At 37.4% G+C, this 20329-nt stretch overlaps 1 protein-coding gene and 1 pseudogene across 1 annotated transcript; both read right to left on the bottom strand.

Annotated features, from left to right (window-relative positions):
- Positions 1 to 491: 491 nt before the first annotated feature.
- Positions 492 to 817, bottom strand: LOC112909912 (CDGSH iron-sulfur domain-containing protein 1 pseudogene; annotated as a pseudogene).
- A 1326-nt stretch (positions 818 to 2143) lies between these two features.
- On the bottom strand, positions 2144 to 4568 carry DEFB129 (defensin beta 129). The gene is made up of 2 exons (XM_025986122.1): positions 4511 to 4568; positions 2144 to 2586 (listed from the first exon to the last, which is right to left on the bottom strand). Exons 1-2 carry the CDS (start codon positions 4566 to 4568, stop codon positions 2144 to 2146), a joined length of 501 nt encoding a protein of 166 aa, XP_025841907.1.
- Positions 4569 to 20329: the final 15761 nt, after the last annotated feature.

Genomic DNA, 20329 nt, shown 5'->3' with positions numbered 1-20329 from the left:
ATCTGCATATACACGATTTTGAGAATAATTTATTATGTGAACTTCAACATACAACTGTATTCTAATGTCATTATTTTAAATTAAAAAAATAGATCCTTTTTTTTTTTAAGATTTTTATTTATTTATTCATGAAAGGCACAGAGAGAGAATGGCAGAGACACAGGCAGAGGGCAAAGCAGGCTCCATGCAAGAGAGCCTGACGTGGGACTTGATCCTGGGCCTCCAGGATCACGCCCAGGGCTTATGGTGGCGCTAAACCACTGGGCCACCAGGCCTGCCCAAATAGATCCTTTTAAGACTAAGATATCCCACAAACAATGAAGTTGGTTTTTATTTTTCCTTATTTTTTTTTTAAAGCAAATATGCACCACAACGTTTTAAGTAGGGCAAATGCTGTGAATGTGAAAGTTGCAGTTTGCAAAGAATCTAGGGAAGTTGAATTAGATAGTGGTGGTCAGTTTAATTAAACATTCAGGTAACATCATGACAAGTCAGTTTGCAGCACCGAAACTGTTTGTTTCTTTTTTCTTCATAATTAGAGGTCTCATGTTGTCTCCAGCCTCTGTTATGTTTTGTGTGAGCCCCATCACAGAAACTTTTCGGAGCTTTAGTAACAGCATTGTACAGCTTTATCTCTCAAACCCTCTGTGTCAAAATCATGTATTATTTTGGGACTATCTTTCTGGATAGATTTGCTGCAATGATCTTTGACACAAAATCTTTTGTAAGCTAGATAACCAGTTGCAACTGTCCCAGCAGCAATGGTAACTGCTGTGATCCACTCAACTACTGTGCTGGAATCGGAAGTCAGACTCATGGCTTCAAAGTGTGTACATAGGAACTGAGCACAAAAGGGCCCCCCTCCCCTACATAGTAATTTTTGATTTATTAGTAAACTCAAACCCAGGGTGTGTGTGCAAAAATGCAAATTGTTTGACAACAATTAAGTAATTCAAGAGTTTGGCAAATAGCTGTAGTAGGGAGGGACTCACTCGTAAGATGCTTGGGGTTCTTCAGGAGACACATGTTTAGCAGGAGTTGAAGTTATGAGAGAAATGTGCTGTAATGGTAATGTACATATGGGATTTCAAAGACAGTACAAAAACAGCATGCAAAACATCTCAGTGTTTATATTGATTATATGTTGAAATGATGTTTTAGATTTATTGCATTAAATAATTCGCATTTTTAATATTCATTTCATCTAGCTTTGCTTTTTTAAATGTAGCTATTAGAAAATTCAAAATTACTCACATGGTTTGCATTTGTAGTCTGCATTCTGTATCTATTGGAAGCATCGCTCTGCCTATTGCCTATTGTCCTGTCAGGAATCTTGTTTTTTTTTGTTTTGTTTTGTTTTTTTAAGATTTTATTTATTTATTCATGACACACACACACACACAGAGAGAGAGAGAGAGAGAGAGAGAGAGGCAGAAACACAGGCAGAGGGAGAAGCAGGCTCCCTGCAGGAACTTGATCCTGGTTCTCCAGGATCACACCCTGGGCTGAAGGCAGGCACTAAACTGCTGAGTCACTCAGGGATCCCCAGGAATCTTGTTGAAATGCTTTGGCTCAGAGACAGAAGTCCTATACATCCCCTTTACCTCTCCTCCCTTCCTTTATTCTCCCATATTTTTATCTTAAATGGCTTCATGAACTGAGTTATGCTCTTCTGTAGGGAAGGTAGACTTGCCCTTGCACATTCTGTTTTTGCATATGGGCCTTTTCCACAAAATCTGTGAAAAAAAAATGTCTCTTGATGTTTTTCGTCCTGTTACCTCAAGAAAGGCACATGATATGAGAACCATAAATCCTTGTTACAGAGGCCTAATCTGGGCCATCCATGAGCCAAATTCAGTGATACAGTCTTCATTCCTGGTGCTTGCTTTCTTTCTTGGGCATGAAAACTAAAATTCCATTCCTCTCCAGTTCTATCTCCTCTGTGAGGTTTCTGTGAGAATGATAACATTAAGTAAACTATAGGTGCTTAATAAGTATTTATTGAATGACTGACAACAGAGGAAGCAGTCCTATGTTTCATTTTACAGCTAGCAAAGATAGAGAGGAACTTGGTGTTTTAAGGGAAAGACTCACATCCCTGCTCATCTGCTTCCTCCGGCTCCAGCCATGGTGTTGGCAGTGCCTATGGTGGTGGTGCTGGTGGTGGGGAGTCAGTATCTGAATCTCTCCTTTCTTTGGTGTCACTCTTGGTAGAAATTGCAGTATGTGAAGTCTTTCCTGAGAACACAGGGTTGGCGATGACAGAGTTTATATTGGTGGTATTTGAGATAATAAGAGTGCTAACAGTAGCAAAAGGGCTGATGCTTTTGCTTTTGGGGAGAAGAGATAAAATACGATTTTTTGTTTGCATCTCAACATCAAAATTCTTGTTAATTGGTAGTTGTTCTTGGGAGCCCTCAAGTGTGTGGGACATTTCATTTTGCATGTAGTTTTTTATCATTTGAACCACTTTTGGTCCAATGCAACATTTTTTCTTTTTGCATTTCTGTATCTCTTTTTCATCCATGGCACAGTGGTCTCTGCATCTTCCAAAACCCATTAAACATCTTCTCAAGCCAAAATACTCTGCACAAAGAAAAGAGAAAACCATTTGGCTAAGGTTAATAGCTAGATATGATGTTGAGAGTGCTGGAAGGTGAGGAATAGAATAAGAGGATGTTTATTAATGCTAAGTTTTAAGTGTAGTGTCTAGGGATGTTGATGGAAGCAGCTGACAGGCCAAGGAAGTTTTTATACACGCCTGAAATCCAAAATAAATCTCTCTAGTCCCCCTCATTGAGTAACTTTTAAAATCAAGGGCACATAGATGAAAGAAGAAAAGGGGATACAATTTTTTTCTTCAGGATAGGATTTTATATTTAAAAATATTTTTAATTTATTTCTGAGAGAGAGTGGCTGTGGGGGGAGGGAGAGGGGCAATGGTGAGAGGCAGAGGAAGGGTTCTGGAGAAGCAGGCTCCCAGGCGAGCAAGGAGCTTGATGCAGGACTCAATCCCAGGACCTTGGGATCATGACCTGAGCTGAAGGCAGATGCTTAACCAACTGAGCCACCTAGGCACCCCCAGGATAGGATTTTAGACCTACAGCTTAGACAGTTAGACATTGTAAACACTTAGACATTGTAGACTCTTACAGAGAATCACTATCCTTCCTCATAAACCTAGGAAATACCAACAAGAGCAAAATCTGTCATAAAACTAATCCAAGTAAGACTTTCAAAAGAGATCAGTTAGACTTTTAGGAATGCTGACTTCTTGCCAAACCCAGTGGTCCATGGACCTCACCCTCCTTGACAATCACTTGACCTGTGGTTCCTGGGGCATGGTGTTCTATCTTTTGCAGTCTCTCTGGACATTCTGTCCCTCAGAGGCCTTACTCATCATCACAGCCTTAATCTCATCTCTATCAAAGTATCTCCCACATGGTTATCTATAGCTCTAAATTCTCTGCTTAGTTTGGTACTCCCATCTTCATCTGCTGATTTTTAAAATCCCAATGTCTCACCCTTTTTTCTGAATCAAGAAAGTTCTCTCTCACTCTGTAATCTTAACAATTCAACTCATTTTCCATAAATAACAAGAAGCTTATGTAGTACCTAATATTTACATACATTTCAACACCATTTCTTTCTAGAGACAAAACAGTAAAATTCTTATATTTCAAGCAGCTACATTGATTGACCTGCTATACTCATGAGGAATTTGAGGCTCAAAGTAGCTAAGTGACTTTGCCCAAGACCACAGCCATACTTGCTTATGTTACCACTCTCCTCTTAAGGTCCCAGTTAAAAATATTAGAAATATCTCGACTCTTTCACTTTCCCTTCTCTGCCAATTATTCTAAATATCAAGGTGATTCTTTTATTCTGAAACAAGTCTTCGTGCTTCTTTATTCTTTCCAAAAAACAACGGCCAATCCTCTGGTTCAGCTGTTTGAAATGTATTCCCAGATACCTGGATGCGTGATTTGGGGGTTTCCAAGAAGACAAAGACTAAGAAAAGGGATGAAATTCTGTAAAAATCTGAAAAAGTTGGGATGGAGAACATAGACCTATGTACTGGATCCTTAGAGGAGATTTTTTGACATAAGGGTAAGGACTTATTCCTTATTCCATATTCCTAATATGAACATTTGCTTCAAAAGATGTTTTAAATTAGAAATACAGCAAAAATGAGGTAGACTTGGCTGAGTCCCAGATGATAGCCATGTAGAGGGCAGGAAGGCAGCCCTTATATGTTGGATAGTTTCTGAGTATGCAGATAACTTACTGCTTTCTCTATAGCTCCCTGTGTATCCCTATCAGACAGAGTCTAGGGTTGGGGCCTATGGGGATGCATGGGGGATGATGCATGACTGAGGTAATAAACAAACTCTTCAGCTGTCCGTTTGGGCATCTCCTTTTTCAGCATTGCTTGGGTTCCCATTGTCATGGACAGCCAAATCCCTGCTTCCTCTTACCGACCCTTTCTAAACCCAGGATTCCACATTACCTGTGTTCACCTGGTACTGTAGCATGAGGCTGGCAAAGATAGGAAAAAGGAGCTTCATGGCTGGGTGCCAGAGAGGTAACCTTGGATCTGGGTTGGTGTTCTTGAGCTCCAGCCTTTATTGGCCTCTTCATGGCCTTAGGCCATGAGCAGTGAAGTGCAGCCAGAGCTCACAGCAGCTGTTTTCACTGATTCTGAGAACAGCCTTCCCTGAACACTTCTGTGCAACACATTCCCTGCTCTTGATCTTGGGAGAAACATAGGACATATAAGATATGAAAGAAAGTGCAAGCTCTTTGCATCCCTCCTTCGTAATACGTGAGCATGGCAAGAGTAATATATTTATTTTTCTGTTTGTCAGCTAATTATGCCTAACGCACTTAACATGGGAGAGTCAGAAGCGCAGAAATTGCTATAGTCATTGAGTCTCAGAGGACTGTCTTTTTTTTTCTTTTGTACTGGTGTCTCCATGTTTAGCATGGGCATTGGATCAACATAAGAGCTCAGTACATGCATATTGAATGAGTTTGTTGGAGGCAGCTCTTGGCATAACTTTAACTTCCTTTTTATTAAGATGTAATTGACATATAACATATTTGTTTCAAGTGTACAACATAATGATTCAATAGTTGTATAAATTGTGAAGTGATTATGATGGTAAGTCTAGTTAACATCCATCACCACACTTTAAAGACTTACTCTCTAGCAACTTTCAAATATACAGTACAGCATTATTGACTATAGTTACCATGCAGTAACTTACATCCCTGAGACTTGATGATTTTATAACTGGATGATTGTACCATTTGATGATCTTTACCCATTTTACCCCTTTGCTCCTCCTCTGTACCTTGGAAACTATCAATTTGTTGTCTGTATCTATGAGTTCATCTTATTTTTGGGTGCTGTATATATGAGATCATATGGTATTTGCTTTTCTCTGTCTGACTTAATTTACTTAGCATAATGCCCTCAAAGCCCATCCATGTTGTTGCAAATGGCACTATTTTCTTTCTTATGGACAAATAATAATCCATTATATATATTACATTTTCTTTCTTTTTTTTTTTTTAATTTATGATAGTCACAGAGAGAGAGAGAGAGGCAGAGACACAGGCGGAGGAAGAAGCAGGCTCCATGCACCGGGAGCCTGATGTGGGATTCGATCCCGGGTCTCCAGGATTGCGCCCTGGGCCAAAGGCAGGCGCCAAACCGCTGCGCCACCCAGGGATCCCTATATTACATTTTCTTTAGCCATTCATTCATCATTCATCAAGGTACACTAAACATTGCTTTCATGTCTTGCTATTGTGAATAATGGTGTAACGAACCTGGGAATGCATATATGTTTTTGAGTTAATGTTTTTGTTTCTTTCAGAAAAACGCCCAGAGGTGGAACTGCTGGATCATCTGATAGATCTATTTGTCATTTTTTGAGAAATCTCCATACCGTTATCCATAGTGGTTGCATCAACTAGCATTCCCACCCAAAGTGCACAAGGGTCTTGTTTTTTCCACATCCTCACCAACACTTATTTCTTATCTTTTTGATAATAGCCATTCTAACAGGTGTGAGGTGATATTTCATTGTGTTTTTGATTTGCGTCTCTTGATGATTAGTGATATTGAGCACCTTTTTTTTTTTTTTTAAAGATTTTATTTATTCATTCATGAGAGACATAGAGGCAGAGACAGGCAGAGGGAGAAGCAGGCTCCATGTAGGGAGCCCGATGCGGGACTCGATCCTGGGACTCCAGGATCATACCCTGGGCTGAAGGCAGGGGCCAAACCATTGAGCCACCCAGGGATCCCCAATATTGAGCATCTTTTAAAGAACCTCTTGGCTTTTTGTATACCTTCTTTGGAAAAATATTTATTCAGATAGTCCACCCATTTATTTTTTGTCATAGTTGTTGAGTTGTGTGAGTCCTTTATATATTTTGGATATTAACTCTTTATCAGATATATGATTTTCAAATATTTTCTCCCATCCGGTAGATTGCCTTTTCCTTTTGTTGATGGTTTCCTTTGCTGTACAGAAGATTTTTAGTTTAATGCAGTCCCATTTGTTTATTTTTGTTGCCTTTGCTTTTGGTGTCAAATCCAAAAAGTCACTACCAAGACTGACGTCAGGGTGCTTACTGCCTACGTTTTCTTCTAGGAGTTTTATGTTGTCAGATTTTTAAAAAAAGATTTATTTTATCATTTATTTTGAGAGACAGAGAGAGTGTGCAAGTGGGGGGATGGGCAAAGGGAAAGAATACTTTGAGTTAATTTTTGTGTGCAATTTAAGACAGTGGTCCAGTTTCATTCTTTTGCCTATAGCTATTGAATTTTCCCAACACCACTGTCCTTACCTCATTGTATATTCTTGCCTCCTTTTTCTTAAACATATTGACCATATATGTCTACCTTTATTTCTGGGCTCTCTCTCCTGTTCTGTTATTCTGTATTACCTGGTTTTAGGCCCTTACTATACTGTTTTGATTACTATAGTTTTGTAATATAACTTGAGAAAATAAAACATAAGGCCTACAGCTTTGTTCTTTCTTAAGGGTGAATTGGCTGTTTGGGATCTTATGTGGTTCTTTCAAATTTTAGGGTTGGTCTATTTTTATGAAAAATTCTGTTGGAGAGGTGGGCACTTGGGTGGCTCAGTCAGTTAAGCTTCCAACTCTTGATTTTGGCTCAGGTCATGATCTCAGGGTCATGAGATTGAGCCCTCTGTTGGGCTCTGCACAGAGCATGGATCCTATTTAAGATTCTGCCCAGCTCTTTTTAAAAAAAATTCTTTTTTTTTTTTAAAGATTTTATATATTTATTCATGAGAGACAGAGAAAGAGAGAGAAGCAGGAACACAGGCAGAGGGAGAAGCAGGCTCCATGCCGAGAGCCTGATGTGGGACTTGATCCCAGGACTCCAGGATCATGCCCTGGGCCGAAGGCAGGCACTAAACCACTGAACCATCCAGGGATCCCCTTAAAAAAATTCTATAGGAATTTTCATAGGGATTGCATTGAATCTATAGATTGCTTTGGGTACTATGGACATTTTAACAATACAAATTCTTCTGATGCATGAGCATGAAATATTTTTCCATTATTTGTGTCATCTTCAATTTCTAGCATCAGTGTCTTATAGTTTAAGTATAGGTCATGAAAGTATAGGTCATCTTCTTGGTTAAATTTATTCCTAGCTATTTTATTCTTTTATAAAGATTTTACTTTATTTCTTTATTTATTCATAAGAGACACAGAAAGAGGCAGAGACATAGGTAGAGGGAGAAGCGGACACCCTGCAAGGAGCCTGATGTGGGACTCAATCCCAGGGCCCAGGATCACAACCTGAGCCAAAAACAGATGCTCAACCACTGAGCCACCCAAGTGTCCCTATTTTATTCTTTTAGATGCAGTTGTAAATGGGGTTGTTTTCTTAATTTCTCTAATAGTTCATTATTCATGTTTAGAAACACAATTTTTTTTGGTGTGTTTATTGAGAGAGAGAAAGAAAGAGAGAGAGAATGAGGGAGAGAGAGAGAGAGACAGCAGGGAGAGGTAGAGGTAGAGGGAGAAGTAGAGAGGTTCCCAAGCAGGCTCTATGCCCAGTGCAGAGCCTAATGTGAGGCTCCATCTCACAACCCTGAGATCATGATCTGCACTGAAATCAAGAGTTGGACGCCCAACCGACTGAGCCACCCAGTCACCCCACAATGAATTTTGTATACTGATTTTGTGCCCTGCAACTTTACCGCATACATGTATTAGTTTTACTAGTTTTTTGGTGGTGTCTTCAGGGTCTTTGTGTATGATATATCATGTACAAATAGTGACAGTTTTACTTCTTTTCTGACATGGGTGCCTTTAGTTTCTTTTTCTTGCCCATTTGCTCTGGCTAGGATTTCCCATATTATGTTGAATAAGAGTGTTAAGAGTGGGCATCTTTGTCTTGTTTCTGATCTTAGAGGAAGAGTTCAGCTTTTGTCTATTGAGGATGATGTTTACTGTGGGCTTGTCATAGATGTTCTTTATTGTGTTGATGTATGTTCCTTCTATACTCATTTTGTTGAGAGTTTATATCATAAATGGATGTTGAATTTTGTCAAATGATTTTTTGCACCTATTGAGATGATCATATGATTTTTATCCTTTTATTGTGTCACACTGATTGATTTGCAGATGTTCAACCATCCTCCATCTCTAGAATAAATCCCTCCTGAACATGGTGTATGATAGTTTTAATGTGCTGCTGGATTTTGTTTGCTAATAATTTATTAAGGATTTTTACAATTCTGTTCAGTAAGGATATTGGCCTGTGGGGCGTCTGGGTAGCTCAGCAGTTGAGCATCTGCCTTTGGCTCAGGATGTGATCTTGGAGTTCTGGGATCGAGTCTCTCATCGGGCCCCTGCATGGAGCCTGCTTCTCCCTCTGCCTATGTCTCTGCCTCTCTCTGTGTCTCTCATGAATAAATAAATAAAATCTTTTTAAAAAAGGATATTGGCCTGTAATTTTCTTATGATATTCTTGCCTGATTTTGGTATCAGAGTAATGGTGGCCTCACAAAATGAGTTTGGAAGTGTTCTCTTCTCTTCTATTATTAGGATAAGTTTATGAAGGTTTGGCATTAATTCTTTAAATGTTTGCTAGAATTTACCAGTGAAGCCATCTTGTCAGGCCTTTTGTTTGTTGGGAAGTTTTTGATTACTGGATCAATCTCCCTACTAGTTGTTGGTGTGCTCAGATTTTCTATTTCTTTGTAATTCAATCATGGAAGGTTGTGCATTTCTAGGAACTTATTTAGTTTTTTTCAGGTTGTCCAATTTTTTTGGTGTATAACTTCCTAGGAGTCTCTTAGGATCTTTTGGATTTCTGTGGCATCAGTTATAACATTTCTTTCGTTTCTGATTTTATTTGAATCTTCTTTTTTCTTGGTGAGAAGATTTGTCCATGAACAAATTATCTTTTCAAAAAAACCAACTCTTAATTTCATTGATCTTTTCTTTTTTTTTTTTTCATTGATCTTTTCTATTGTATTTTTATTCTTATTTCATTTATTTCTGCTCCGATCTTTGTTATTTCCTTTCCTCTACTAACTTTGGGGTTAATTTGTTCTTCTTTTTCTAGTTCCCTGAGGTGTGAAGTTAGGTTGTTTATAAGAGATTTTTCTTGTTTCTTAAAGTAGGCCTGTATCATTATGATCTTTCTTCTTACGACTGCTTTTGCTGCATCCCATGTGTTTTGGTATGTTGTATTTCCATTTTCATTGTCTCAAGGTATTTTTTTGATTTCTTTTTTTAATTTATTTTTTGGCCCATTGGTTTTTTAGTAGCATGTTGTTTAATCTACATTTATTTGTGAATTTTCTAGTTTTCTTTATGTAATTAATTTAAATTGAATACAATTATGGTCAGAGGAGATATTTGAGGTCAGAAAAGACATTTGAGCCTGAATGGCTCAGTTGGTTAAATGTCTGACTTAATTTCAGCTCTGAGGTAAGATCAGGCCCCATGTCAGGCTCTGTACTCACCAAGGAGTCTGCTTCTTTCTCTCCTTTTCCCTCTGCACCTCTCCCTGCTCATGCTCTCATGCTCTCTCTCTCTCTCAAATATATAAAAATAAATAAATAAAATCTTAAAAAAAGAAAAGATGTTTAATATGATTTCAGTGTTCTTAAGTTTACTTAGACTTATTTTGTGGCCTAACATATGATCTATCCTGGAGAATATTCTATGTATGTTTGAGAAGAATGTACATTCTGTTGCTTTTGGATGAAATGTTCAGTATATGTCTGTTAAGTCTATCTGGTCTAATGTCTAGTATAACCCCATTGTTTCCTTATTGATCTTTAGGTATCCATTCATTGATGAAATTAGGCTCTTAAAGTTTCCTTCCATTAATGTATTATAATTTCTTCCTTTAAGTCTGCTAATATTTACTTTATCTATTAGGTGCTGCTATGTTGGGTGCATAGATATTTAGAACTGTTTTATCATCTTGTTGGATCCCCCCTTCCTCATTATATAATTACCTTCTTTGTCTCTTATTATCTTTGCCTTAAAGTGTATTTTGTCTGATATATAAGTGTAGCTCTCCCAACTTTCGTTTGGTTTCCATTGTATGGACTATTCTTTTTTTTTTCATCCCTTCATTTTCAACCAGTGTGTGTATTTATATCTGGATTGAGTCTGTTGTAGACAGCATTTTTATGGGTCTTACTGTTTCATCCATTCAGCGCCTTTATGTCTTTAGATTGGAGAATTTAGTCCATTTACATTTAAAGTAATTGTTAGTAGGTATGCATTTATTGCTATTATGTTAATTGTTTTCTGGCTGTTTTGTTACTCTTTGGTTCCTTTCTTTTTGCTTTCTTCCTTTGTGATTTGATTATTTTCTGTAGTATGCTTAGATTCCTTTCTCCTAATCTTTTGTGTATCTATTATAGGTTTGTAGTTTGTGGTTACCACGAAAGTTACATAAAACAACTGATAACAGTCTAATTTAAATTGATAACATTTTAAGTTAAAATGCATTCTAGGGCCCTAAAATTTCTCTTCCCTTCCTATTTTGTCTTTTGATGTTACAGTTTACATTTTTGTGTGTGTGTCCATTAACAAATTATTATGGTTATGTTATTTTACTACTCTTTCTTTTTAACCTTCCTACTAGCTTTATAAGTAATTAACCCATCACCTTTACATTAGATTGTTTTAAATTTTACTATATATTTACTTTTACCAGTGAAATTATACTTTCACGTTTTCTTGTTACTAATTAGTTCCCTTTCATTTCAGCTTAAAGAGGGCCCTTTAACATTTCTTGTAAGGCTGGTCTACTTGTGATGAATTCCTTTAGGTTTTGCTTATCTAGAAAACTCTGTATTTCTATCAAATCTTATTTATTTCATTTAAAAATAAATTTATTTATTTATTTATTTATTTATTTATTTATTTATTTATATTTCTATCAAATCTGAAAGACAATTTTGCCAGGTAGAATACTCTTGGTTGGCAGTTTTTCTTTCAGTGCTTTACATATATTGTGCCACTTTACTCTGGCTTACAGGATTTCAGTTTAAAAAATCTGCTCATTCTCTAATGGTGAGTCCTTGTAGATAACAAGTTATTTTTCTTTTGCTGCTTTTAAGATACTCTTCTTGTCTTTAAATTGTGAAACTTTAATTATAATGTGCCTGGTGTGGTCTTTTTGGACCACATATTTTTTGGAACTCCTGGGCTCCCTAGTCTGGATGTCTGTTTCCTTCTGAAGGTTAGGGAAATATTCAGTCATTATTTCTTCAGATAAATTTTCTACTCTTTTTTCTTGCTCTTCTCCTTCTGGGACTCCTATAATATGAATATTGATCCATTTGATATTCTCCCATAAGTCCCTTTAGCTTTCTTCTTTATTTTTTGTTCTTTTTTCTTTTTGCTGTTCTGATTGGGTGAGCTCCATTGCCCTTTGTGGTCACTGATCCTTTCTTCCACTGCATCTAGTTTGCTGTCAAACTCTCTATTGTATTTTTCATTCCAGGCATTGTATTCTTGAGCTCTGTGACTTTTACTCTGTAATTTTTAATATTTTCTATTTCTTTGTTGAAATTCTCACTTTGTTCATCCATTCTTCTTCTGAGCTTGGTAATCAACTTTATGACCATTATTTTGAATTCATTATCTGGTCAATCACTTAGCTCTGTTTCATTAGGATCTGTTTCTGAAGTTTTATTCTATTCCTTTGTTTGGAACATATTCTTCTGTTTCTTCATTTTTCTTGACTCCGTGTGTTGGTTTCTATGTATTAGATGAAATAGCCACCTCTCCCAGTCTTGAAGGATTTGCCTCATGTAAGAGATGAATCTTATTGTTCAGTCTTACTGTGGGTTTGATTGTCTCTCAGATTGTTGTGATTGTCCAAGAAGGCTACTTTATTCTTGGTGGCTACCAGTAGTTGAGATGTGACAAGACCTGTCAGGGTTCCAAAGGGAAGAATCTCATTCAGCACTTAGGTTCAGGCAGATTGGAAGTCTGACTCTCAAGCAGCAACTTTTAAAGTATGTGAATAGACTTTTTTTTCCAGGAGAAGACTGAGAGTTGGGCATCCTGTCTTCTCTCTCTACACTGAGATCTGGGGTAATAGACATTTGAGAGTTTTTTTTATTTTCTACCATTTTACTGAACCTGTGAACACAAGCCTCACTGGTCACCAGAGTCAGGCTATCAAGGGATGTGTCCTCTGATTGGCAGACATAAAAGTTGGGCACAGATGTGTACATGAGCTACTTTCTTGGAGACACTAATGACCTGGGGGAAGTCAGAGGGAGAGCATGAAGATGGCATGTGCTGGTCTTCCTGGTTTCTGGAGAGGATTGTAGTTGTAGTTGCCCCCCTAGGTGTGTGTTTATAAATTTTTTTTAATTATTATTATTTATTTATGATAGTCACAGAGAGAGAGAGAGAGGCAGAGACATAGGCAGAGGGAGAAGCACGCTCCATGCACCGGGAGCCCGATGTGGGACTCGATCCCGGGTCTCCAGGATCACGCCCTGGGCCAAAGGCAGGCACCGAACCGCTGCGCCACCCAGGGATCCCCCTAGGTGTGTGTTTAATTTGAAGCCTATCCCTCACACCACAGCTGTGAAGATAAGCTAATAGGCCCCCCCTTTTTTTTAAACAGATTTTATTTATTTATTCATGAGAGACACACAGAGAGAGGCAGAGACATAGGCAGAGGGAGAAGCAGGCTTCCTGAGAGAAGCCTGATGTGGAACTTGATCCCCAGACCCTGGGATCATGACCTGAGCCAAAGGCAGATGCTCAAGCACTGAACCACACAATAGACTTCTTTCACAGAAAGACTGGGAATGCATTTTAGTCTGCTGTCACTCTGCTGTGCCCTGCAGGAGACAGGGTATAACTGGCTAAGAATTCTTTCTTCCTTTGTAACAGTCCTGCGGGCCCTGTGAGCACAAGCCCTGCTGACTACTAGAGCCAGATGATTAAGAGATGCCCCCTTTGTGCAGTTGCAAAAACTTGGGTGCCCTACACAAGCTCCTTCCCTGGAGATGCTTGTGACCCAGAGTGAGGCAGAGGGAAAATGAAAAGATTGAGTCCATGAGCAGCCTCTGTCCCCAGAGAGCACCTCAGTAGGCCTTTATATGTGTGCCAAACCAGAAGCTCCAAGATAAGAAACAAGCTACTTTCATAGAAAGACTGGCCATGTATTTCAGTCTGCTGTCTCTGCATTGTGCCCTGTGGGGTTGGTAGCTAGCCAAGAACTGTCTCTCCATTTGTTACTATCCCATGAGGTCCATGAATGCAAGCCCTGCTGGTCATCAGAACCAGGCAATCAAGAATTGTCCCCTGGGTGGCAGTCATAAAACTGGGGCAACAGATGTAAAAGCCAGGGCACAATACTTGTGTATATATATTCCCCTCTGGGCAATAGTGGTATTCTGTAGCAGGAGAGGGAGAGAGCAAAGATAAGTGTCTTTCTCTGAGGTCTCTGGAGAGGATTATAGTTAGCCCTTAGATGTGTGTTTAATTAGAAGCCTGATTCTTGGTTGCAGCTCTGAAGATATGCTAATAGACCTCTTTCACAGAGAGACTAGTCACCTCAATCTGTTGCTTCTCTGCCTGCCTTGGTGTTGGTAGTGGGTTAAGAAATCTTTCTCTGTTATTATTCTTTTGGGCCTGTTAAATGTAAACACTGCTGCCAACTAGAGGCAGGCAGTCTAGAGATATCCCTTGGGCAGCAGCAGCAAAAATTGGGGGAGCCAGATGCTGTATGAGCTCTTTTCTGAGAGAGATTGGTGACCTGAAGTGAGGCAAAGGGAGAGCACACATATGGGATTCACTAGCCCATCTTTGGAGAGTATTTCAGTAGTCCCCTAGATGGGTGTTAAATTAGATGCCTGCCATGCTGGGGATGGGATTTATAGTGAGATTGTGTCTCAGCCTCTCTTACTTACATCAATATGTTTTTTTCCCCCTCATTTGTCCAACATGTAGGAGTTGTTCAGCTAGTCCCCTGCCCCTGCAGAAATTGTATTGTATGTAGCTGTAGAGTCAATGTGACTGTGGAAGGAGGTAAGTTCAGATCCTCCTATGTTTCTATCTTGAATTAGAACTGCCTTGCTTTGCTTTTGATTGATTAAATATTTTTCAATTTAAATTTTTTCTCATACCTTGTTTGGAAGACACACACTATATCTACTTAATTATTAACTTAGAAATTTTAACATATATACTCACCTATCAAAATCTAAAATTAATCTCTCTCTCTCTCTCTCTGTTATAAAGATTTAGAGCATTATAACTCCATCTCTTGGCTTATTCACGATAGCCATTGTATATTTTAGTTATATAATTGTTAATGCAAGACATTAATATTGTTATTTTATAAATCAGCCTTTTCTCCTGGTATGATTCCATGATCCGAAGTCAATTCTGTTGGATGTTAATATAGTAACTCCAGCTTTCTTTTTACTGATATTTACATGGTATATCTTTTCCCATCCCTTTATTTTGAGACTACTTATAATTCCATAGAAAATAAATGTATATATTTGTAAATAGCAAATAGTTTAAACATCCATTTATGCTCAAACATCATTCATCATTAGGGAAATGCAAATCAAAACCACAATGAGATACCACTTCATATCCATTGGGTGGCTTCTGTCACAAACCCCAGAAAATAAGAAGAGTTGGTGAGGATGTGTAGAAATTGGAACTCTTATGCAATATCGATGGGAATGTAGAATGGTGCAGTTGCTAAGGGCAATAGTATGGCAATTCCTTAAAAAATTAAAATAAAGCTACTATATGATCCAGCAGTTCCACTTCTGGGTTTATACCTCCAAATAACTGAAAACAGGGTTTAGAAGATATATTTATACACTCATGTTTATAGCAGCATTATTCATGATAATCAAAAGGTGGAAGCAACTCAAGTGTCACAGACAGATGAATGGATAAACAAAATGTAATATATACATACTATTTCATAGTATGTACATTTTTAAAAGGAAGGACATTCTGAAATGTGCTGTAACATGAATGAACCTTGAGAACATTATGCTATATAAAATTAGCCAGTCACAATAAAATCAAATACTATATGATTCTGCTTATATGAAGTACCTAGAGGAGTCAAATTCATAGATACAAAAGGAGAAGTGTGGTTTCCAGGACATGAGAGGAGGAAAAAATGAGGAGTTATTGTTTAATAGGTAAAGATTTTCAGGTTTGCAAGATGAAAAGAATTCTGAAATTAGTTGCACAAAATGTGAATATTTGTAATACTGCTGAATTGTTACTTAGAAATAGTTAAGATGGTAAATTTTATGTTATGTTTGTTTTCCTACAATTAAAAAATATTGAAATAAGCCTGGCTCTTTTATGGGTCATTAATTGTGTAGTGAAAAAAATCCATCCATATTTTAATTTGTATATTTAAATCATTTACATGTACTATGATTATCAATGTGTTTGGATTTTGATCTACTGTTTTAATATTTGTTTTCTGCTTGTTCTCTCTCTGTGTGTGTGTGTGTGTGTGTGTGTGTGTGTTTAATCCCATGTCACCTTTTCTGCCTTCTTTTGGATTATTTGAATATGTTTCTGGTATCTCTTTAAAATTTTTAAAGTTTTTCTTGACTATATAGTTTTTTGGTGATTTCTTTTTTTTTAAAGATTTTATTTATTTATTTCAGAAAGATAGAGAGATAGTGAGGGAGAGCATGAGCAAGGGGAGAGGGAGAGGGAGAAGCAGACTCCTTGCTGAGCAGGTAGCCTCTAATGCAGGGCTTAATCCCAGGACGTGAGCTGAAGGCAGACACTTAACCGACTGAACCACCCAGGTACCCCTTTTGGTGATTTCTTTAGCGATTACAATATATAATCTTATCTTTTCATAACCTATATAGAATTATATTTTATCATTTCAAGTGGAAAGTAGTATTCTTACCACTATGTAAGTCCCTTTATACATATGTTGTCATATGTATTACATTTATATATAATAAAAACCCCATGAGATATGTTATAATCATTGCTTTCAGTTGCTATCCTTATTTTATTTTTTGCTATACATATTTTAAAGCTCTTAAGGGGCACTTGGGTGGCTCATGGTTGAATGTCTGCAGTTGGCTTTTGGCCTTGATCCCGGGGTCTGGAGATGGAGTCCCATATCTGGCTCCTCATAGAGAGCCTGCTTCTCCCTCTGACTATATCTCTGCCTCTCTATGTCTCTCATGAATAAATAAATTTAAAAAAATCTTAAATAAAGCTCTTAAGAAAGACTAGTCTATTATATTTACCAAAATATTTACCAATTCTGTTGCTCTTCTTTATTGTTGAAGTTCCATTTCCTTCTGTTGCATCTCCCTCCCCCACACCTGTTTTTGGGAAGAAATTTCTTCAGCATATTTTTAGAGCAGGTCTGTTAGTTTTCTTTTATCTGAAAATGGCTTTATTTCTTTTTTTTTTTAAACCACTTTATTGAGGTATCATTGGCATACAGAAAGGTATATATTCTTTATGCAATTTGATGAGTTTGGAGATGGGTATACTTCTATGAAACCATCACCACAATCAACAACATATGCTCATAAACGTATATGACCTCGAAAAGTCATTAAAATCTATCGTCCTACATTTAAGATCTATTTTTTTTACATTTGAACATCTAATATTTTATCATTTAAAATCTACTTTTAAATTATTTTTAATTGTTTTAATTACTTTTTGTTTATTTTTTAAAGTTTTATTTATTTAGGTTATCTCTACATCCAACATAGGACCTGAACTCATGGCTCTCAGACACACACTTGTCCAACTGAGCCAGCCAGGCATCCCTAAAACCTATTTTTAAATTTATTTAGTGATAAGAACACTAAACATAAGATACATTGTTTTAGCAAATTTTTAAGTATACAATGCAATATTGTTAAGTATCGGCCCTATGCTGTACAGTACTTATTCATGTTTGTGTAACTAAAGCTTTGTACTCTTTGACCAGTGTTTCTCCATTTCATCTTCCCTCCAGTCCCTGGTGACCACCATTCTACTCTCTGCTTCTATGTGTTTGATTAATGTAGATTCCTTACTTTAGTAGGATCATGTACCATCTGTTCTTCTGTGTCTGGCTTATTTCACTTAACATAATATCCTCTAGATTCACCCATGTTGTCACAAATGGCAGGATTTCTTTTTTTTTATTAAAGGTGAATACTATTCACTATACTATTATATACAAATACCACATTTTCTTATCTATTCATTCACCCATGGACATTTAGATTATTCCATGCTTTGGCTATTGTGAATAATACTGCAGGGAATATGAATGCAGATATTTCTTTGAGATAATTATTTAATTTCCTTTGGATATATACCCAGGAATAGAATTGGTGGATCATTATGGTAGTTCTATTTTTAATTTTTTGAGGAACTTCCATTCTGTTTTGCATAGTGGCTGAACCAATTTACATTCCCAAAAACAGTGTACAAGGGTTTCAAATTTTTGCATATCCTTGCCAACACTTGTTAACTTTGTTTTATTGATAACAGACATCCTAACAGGTTTGAAGTGATATCTCATTGTGGTTTTGATTTGCATTTCCCTGATAATTAGTGTTGTTGAACACCTTTTTCATATACTTGTTGGCCATTTGTATATTTTTGGAGACATTTCTTTTTTTAAAAAAGTTTTATTTATTTATTCATTCATGAGAGACACACACAAAGAGAGGTGGAGACATAGGCAGAGGGAGAGGGAGAAGCAGGTTCCCTGCAAGGAAGGAGCCCAATGCAGGACTCCATCTGACCCTGGGATCATGCCCTGACCACTGAGCCACCCAGGCGTCCCTGGAGAAATTTCTATTGAGGTCTTTTACTCATTTTTAAAAGTCAAGTTATCTTTTCTTTTGCTACTGAGTTGTAGGAGTTCATTTAATATTTTGGATTATTAATTTCCTATCAGATATGTGGTTTACTAAGGTGCATTTCTATTCCATAGATTGCCTTTTCACTCTATTGGTTGTTTCTTTTGTTGAGTAGGAGCTTTTTATTTTTATTTTTTTAAAATTTTAATCGGAGTTCAATTTGCTAACATATAGTATAACACCCAGTGCTCATCCCATCAAGTGCCCCCCTCAGTGCCCGTCACCCAGTCACCCCCACCCCCCGCCCACCTCCCCTAGTTGGTTTCCCAGAGTTAGGAGTCTCTCATGTTCTGTCTCCCCACCTGATATTTCCCACTCATTTTTTCTCCTTTCTGTTTTATTCCTTTCACTATTTTTTATATTCCCCAAATGAATGAGACCATATAATGTTTGTCCTTCTCCGATTGACTTATTTCACTCAACATAATACCCTCCAGTTCCATCCACATCGAAGCAAATGGTGGGTATCTGTCGTTTCTAATGGCTGAGTAATATTCCATTGTATACATAAACCACATCTGCTTTATCCATTCATCTTTTGATGGACACCAAGGCTCCTTCCACAGTTTGGCTATTGTGGACATCGCTGCTATAAACGTCGGGGTGCAGGTGTCCTGGCGTTTCACTGCATCTGTATCTTTGGGGTAAATCCCCAGCAGTGCAATTGCTGGGTCATAGGGCAGATCTATTTTTAACTCTTTGAGGAACCTCCACACAGTTTTCCAGAGTGGCTGCACCAGTTCACATTCCCACCAACAGTGCAGGAGGGTTCCCCTGTCTCCACATCCTTGAGTAGGAGCTTTTTAGTTTGATATTTTGGTAATTGTTTACTCTTCCTCTTTTGTTTTTCTTCAGATTTATTTATTTATTTAGAGAGAGAGCATGAGTGAAAGGGGCGAGGGAGAAAGAATCGCAAGCAGACTCTATGTTGAATGTGTCCAGTGCAGAGCTCAGTCTCATAACCCTGAGATCATGACCTGAACTGAAATCAAGAGTCAGCTGCTTAGCCGACTGAATCCCCCAGGCACCCCAAGACTTTGTTTTTTAAATGCAATTTTAGGTTCATTACAAAATTGTTGGTAGGAGGAAGATACAGAGATCTCTCATATACTTCTTGCCCCTGCACATGCATAGCCTCCAGCATTATTAATGAACTCCAGTGGAGTGGTTTACTTGCTATAATTAGCATGTAATAATCATCTAAAGTCCATAGCTTACGTTATGGTCTATTCTTGGTGTTGTATTTTCTATGGGTTTAGTCAGATGTATTGATGTGGATTCATCATTCTGGTATAGAATAGTTTCACTGCCTTAAATACTTACTGTGCCCCACTTATCCATTCCCCCACCCCAATCCCAACACTAATCTTTTTGTCTCCATAGTTTTTCCTTTTAACAAATTTCATACAGTGGTAATCATACAGTTAGTGTCTTCCTGAGATTGACTTCTTTCACTTTGTCATATGCATTTAAATTTCTTCCATGTCTACTCATTTTTTGGGGGGACTGAATAATATTCCAGTGTCAGGATGTATCATAGTTGTTATTCCTTTGCCTTCTGAAGTATATCTTGGTTGTTCCATGCTTTGATAATTATAAATAAAGTTGCTTTAAACTTCTGTATACAGGTTTTTGTGTGGACATAAATTTTCAATTTCTTTAGGTAAATACTAACAGGTAAATATTTAAATATTTACCTAATAAATATATCCTAAATATTTCTTTAGGACCTGTATTTACCTAAAGAAATTGAAAATTTATGTCCCCCCAGTATCCAAAAGTAGAGCATTCCTATGAAATCTTTTGTGAGATGAAATAGTGTAAAGTGAAGAGATAGTTAGCATTGATTTGTTATTGATTGAATTACCATCCATTTAATCCAA

Source organism: Vulpes vulpes, chromosome 14, assembly GCF_048418805.1.
Source record: "Vulpes vulpes isolate BD-2025 chromosome 14, VulVul3, whole genome shotgun sequence".
Lineage (NCBI taxonomy): Eukaryota > Metazoa > Chordata > Mammalia > Carnivora > Canidae > Vulpes > Vulpes vulpes.
Note: the sequence above shows the minus strand (reverse complement) of the source record. Positions and strands in the feature narration are given on the sequence as shown.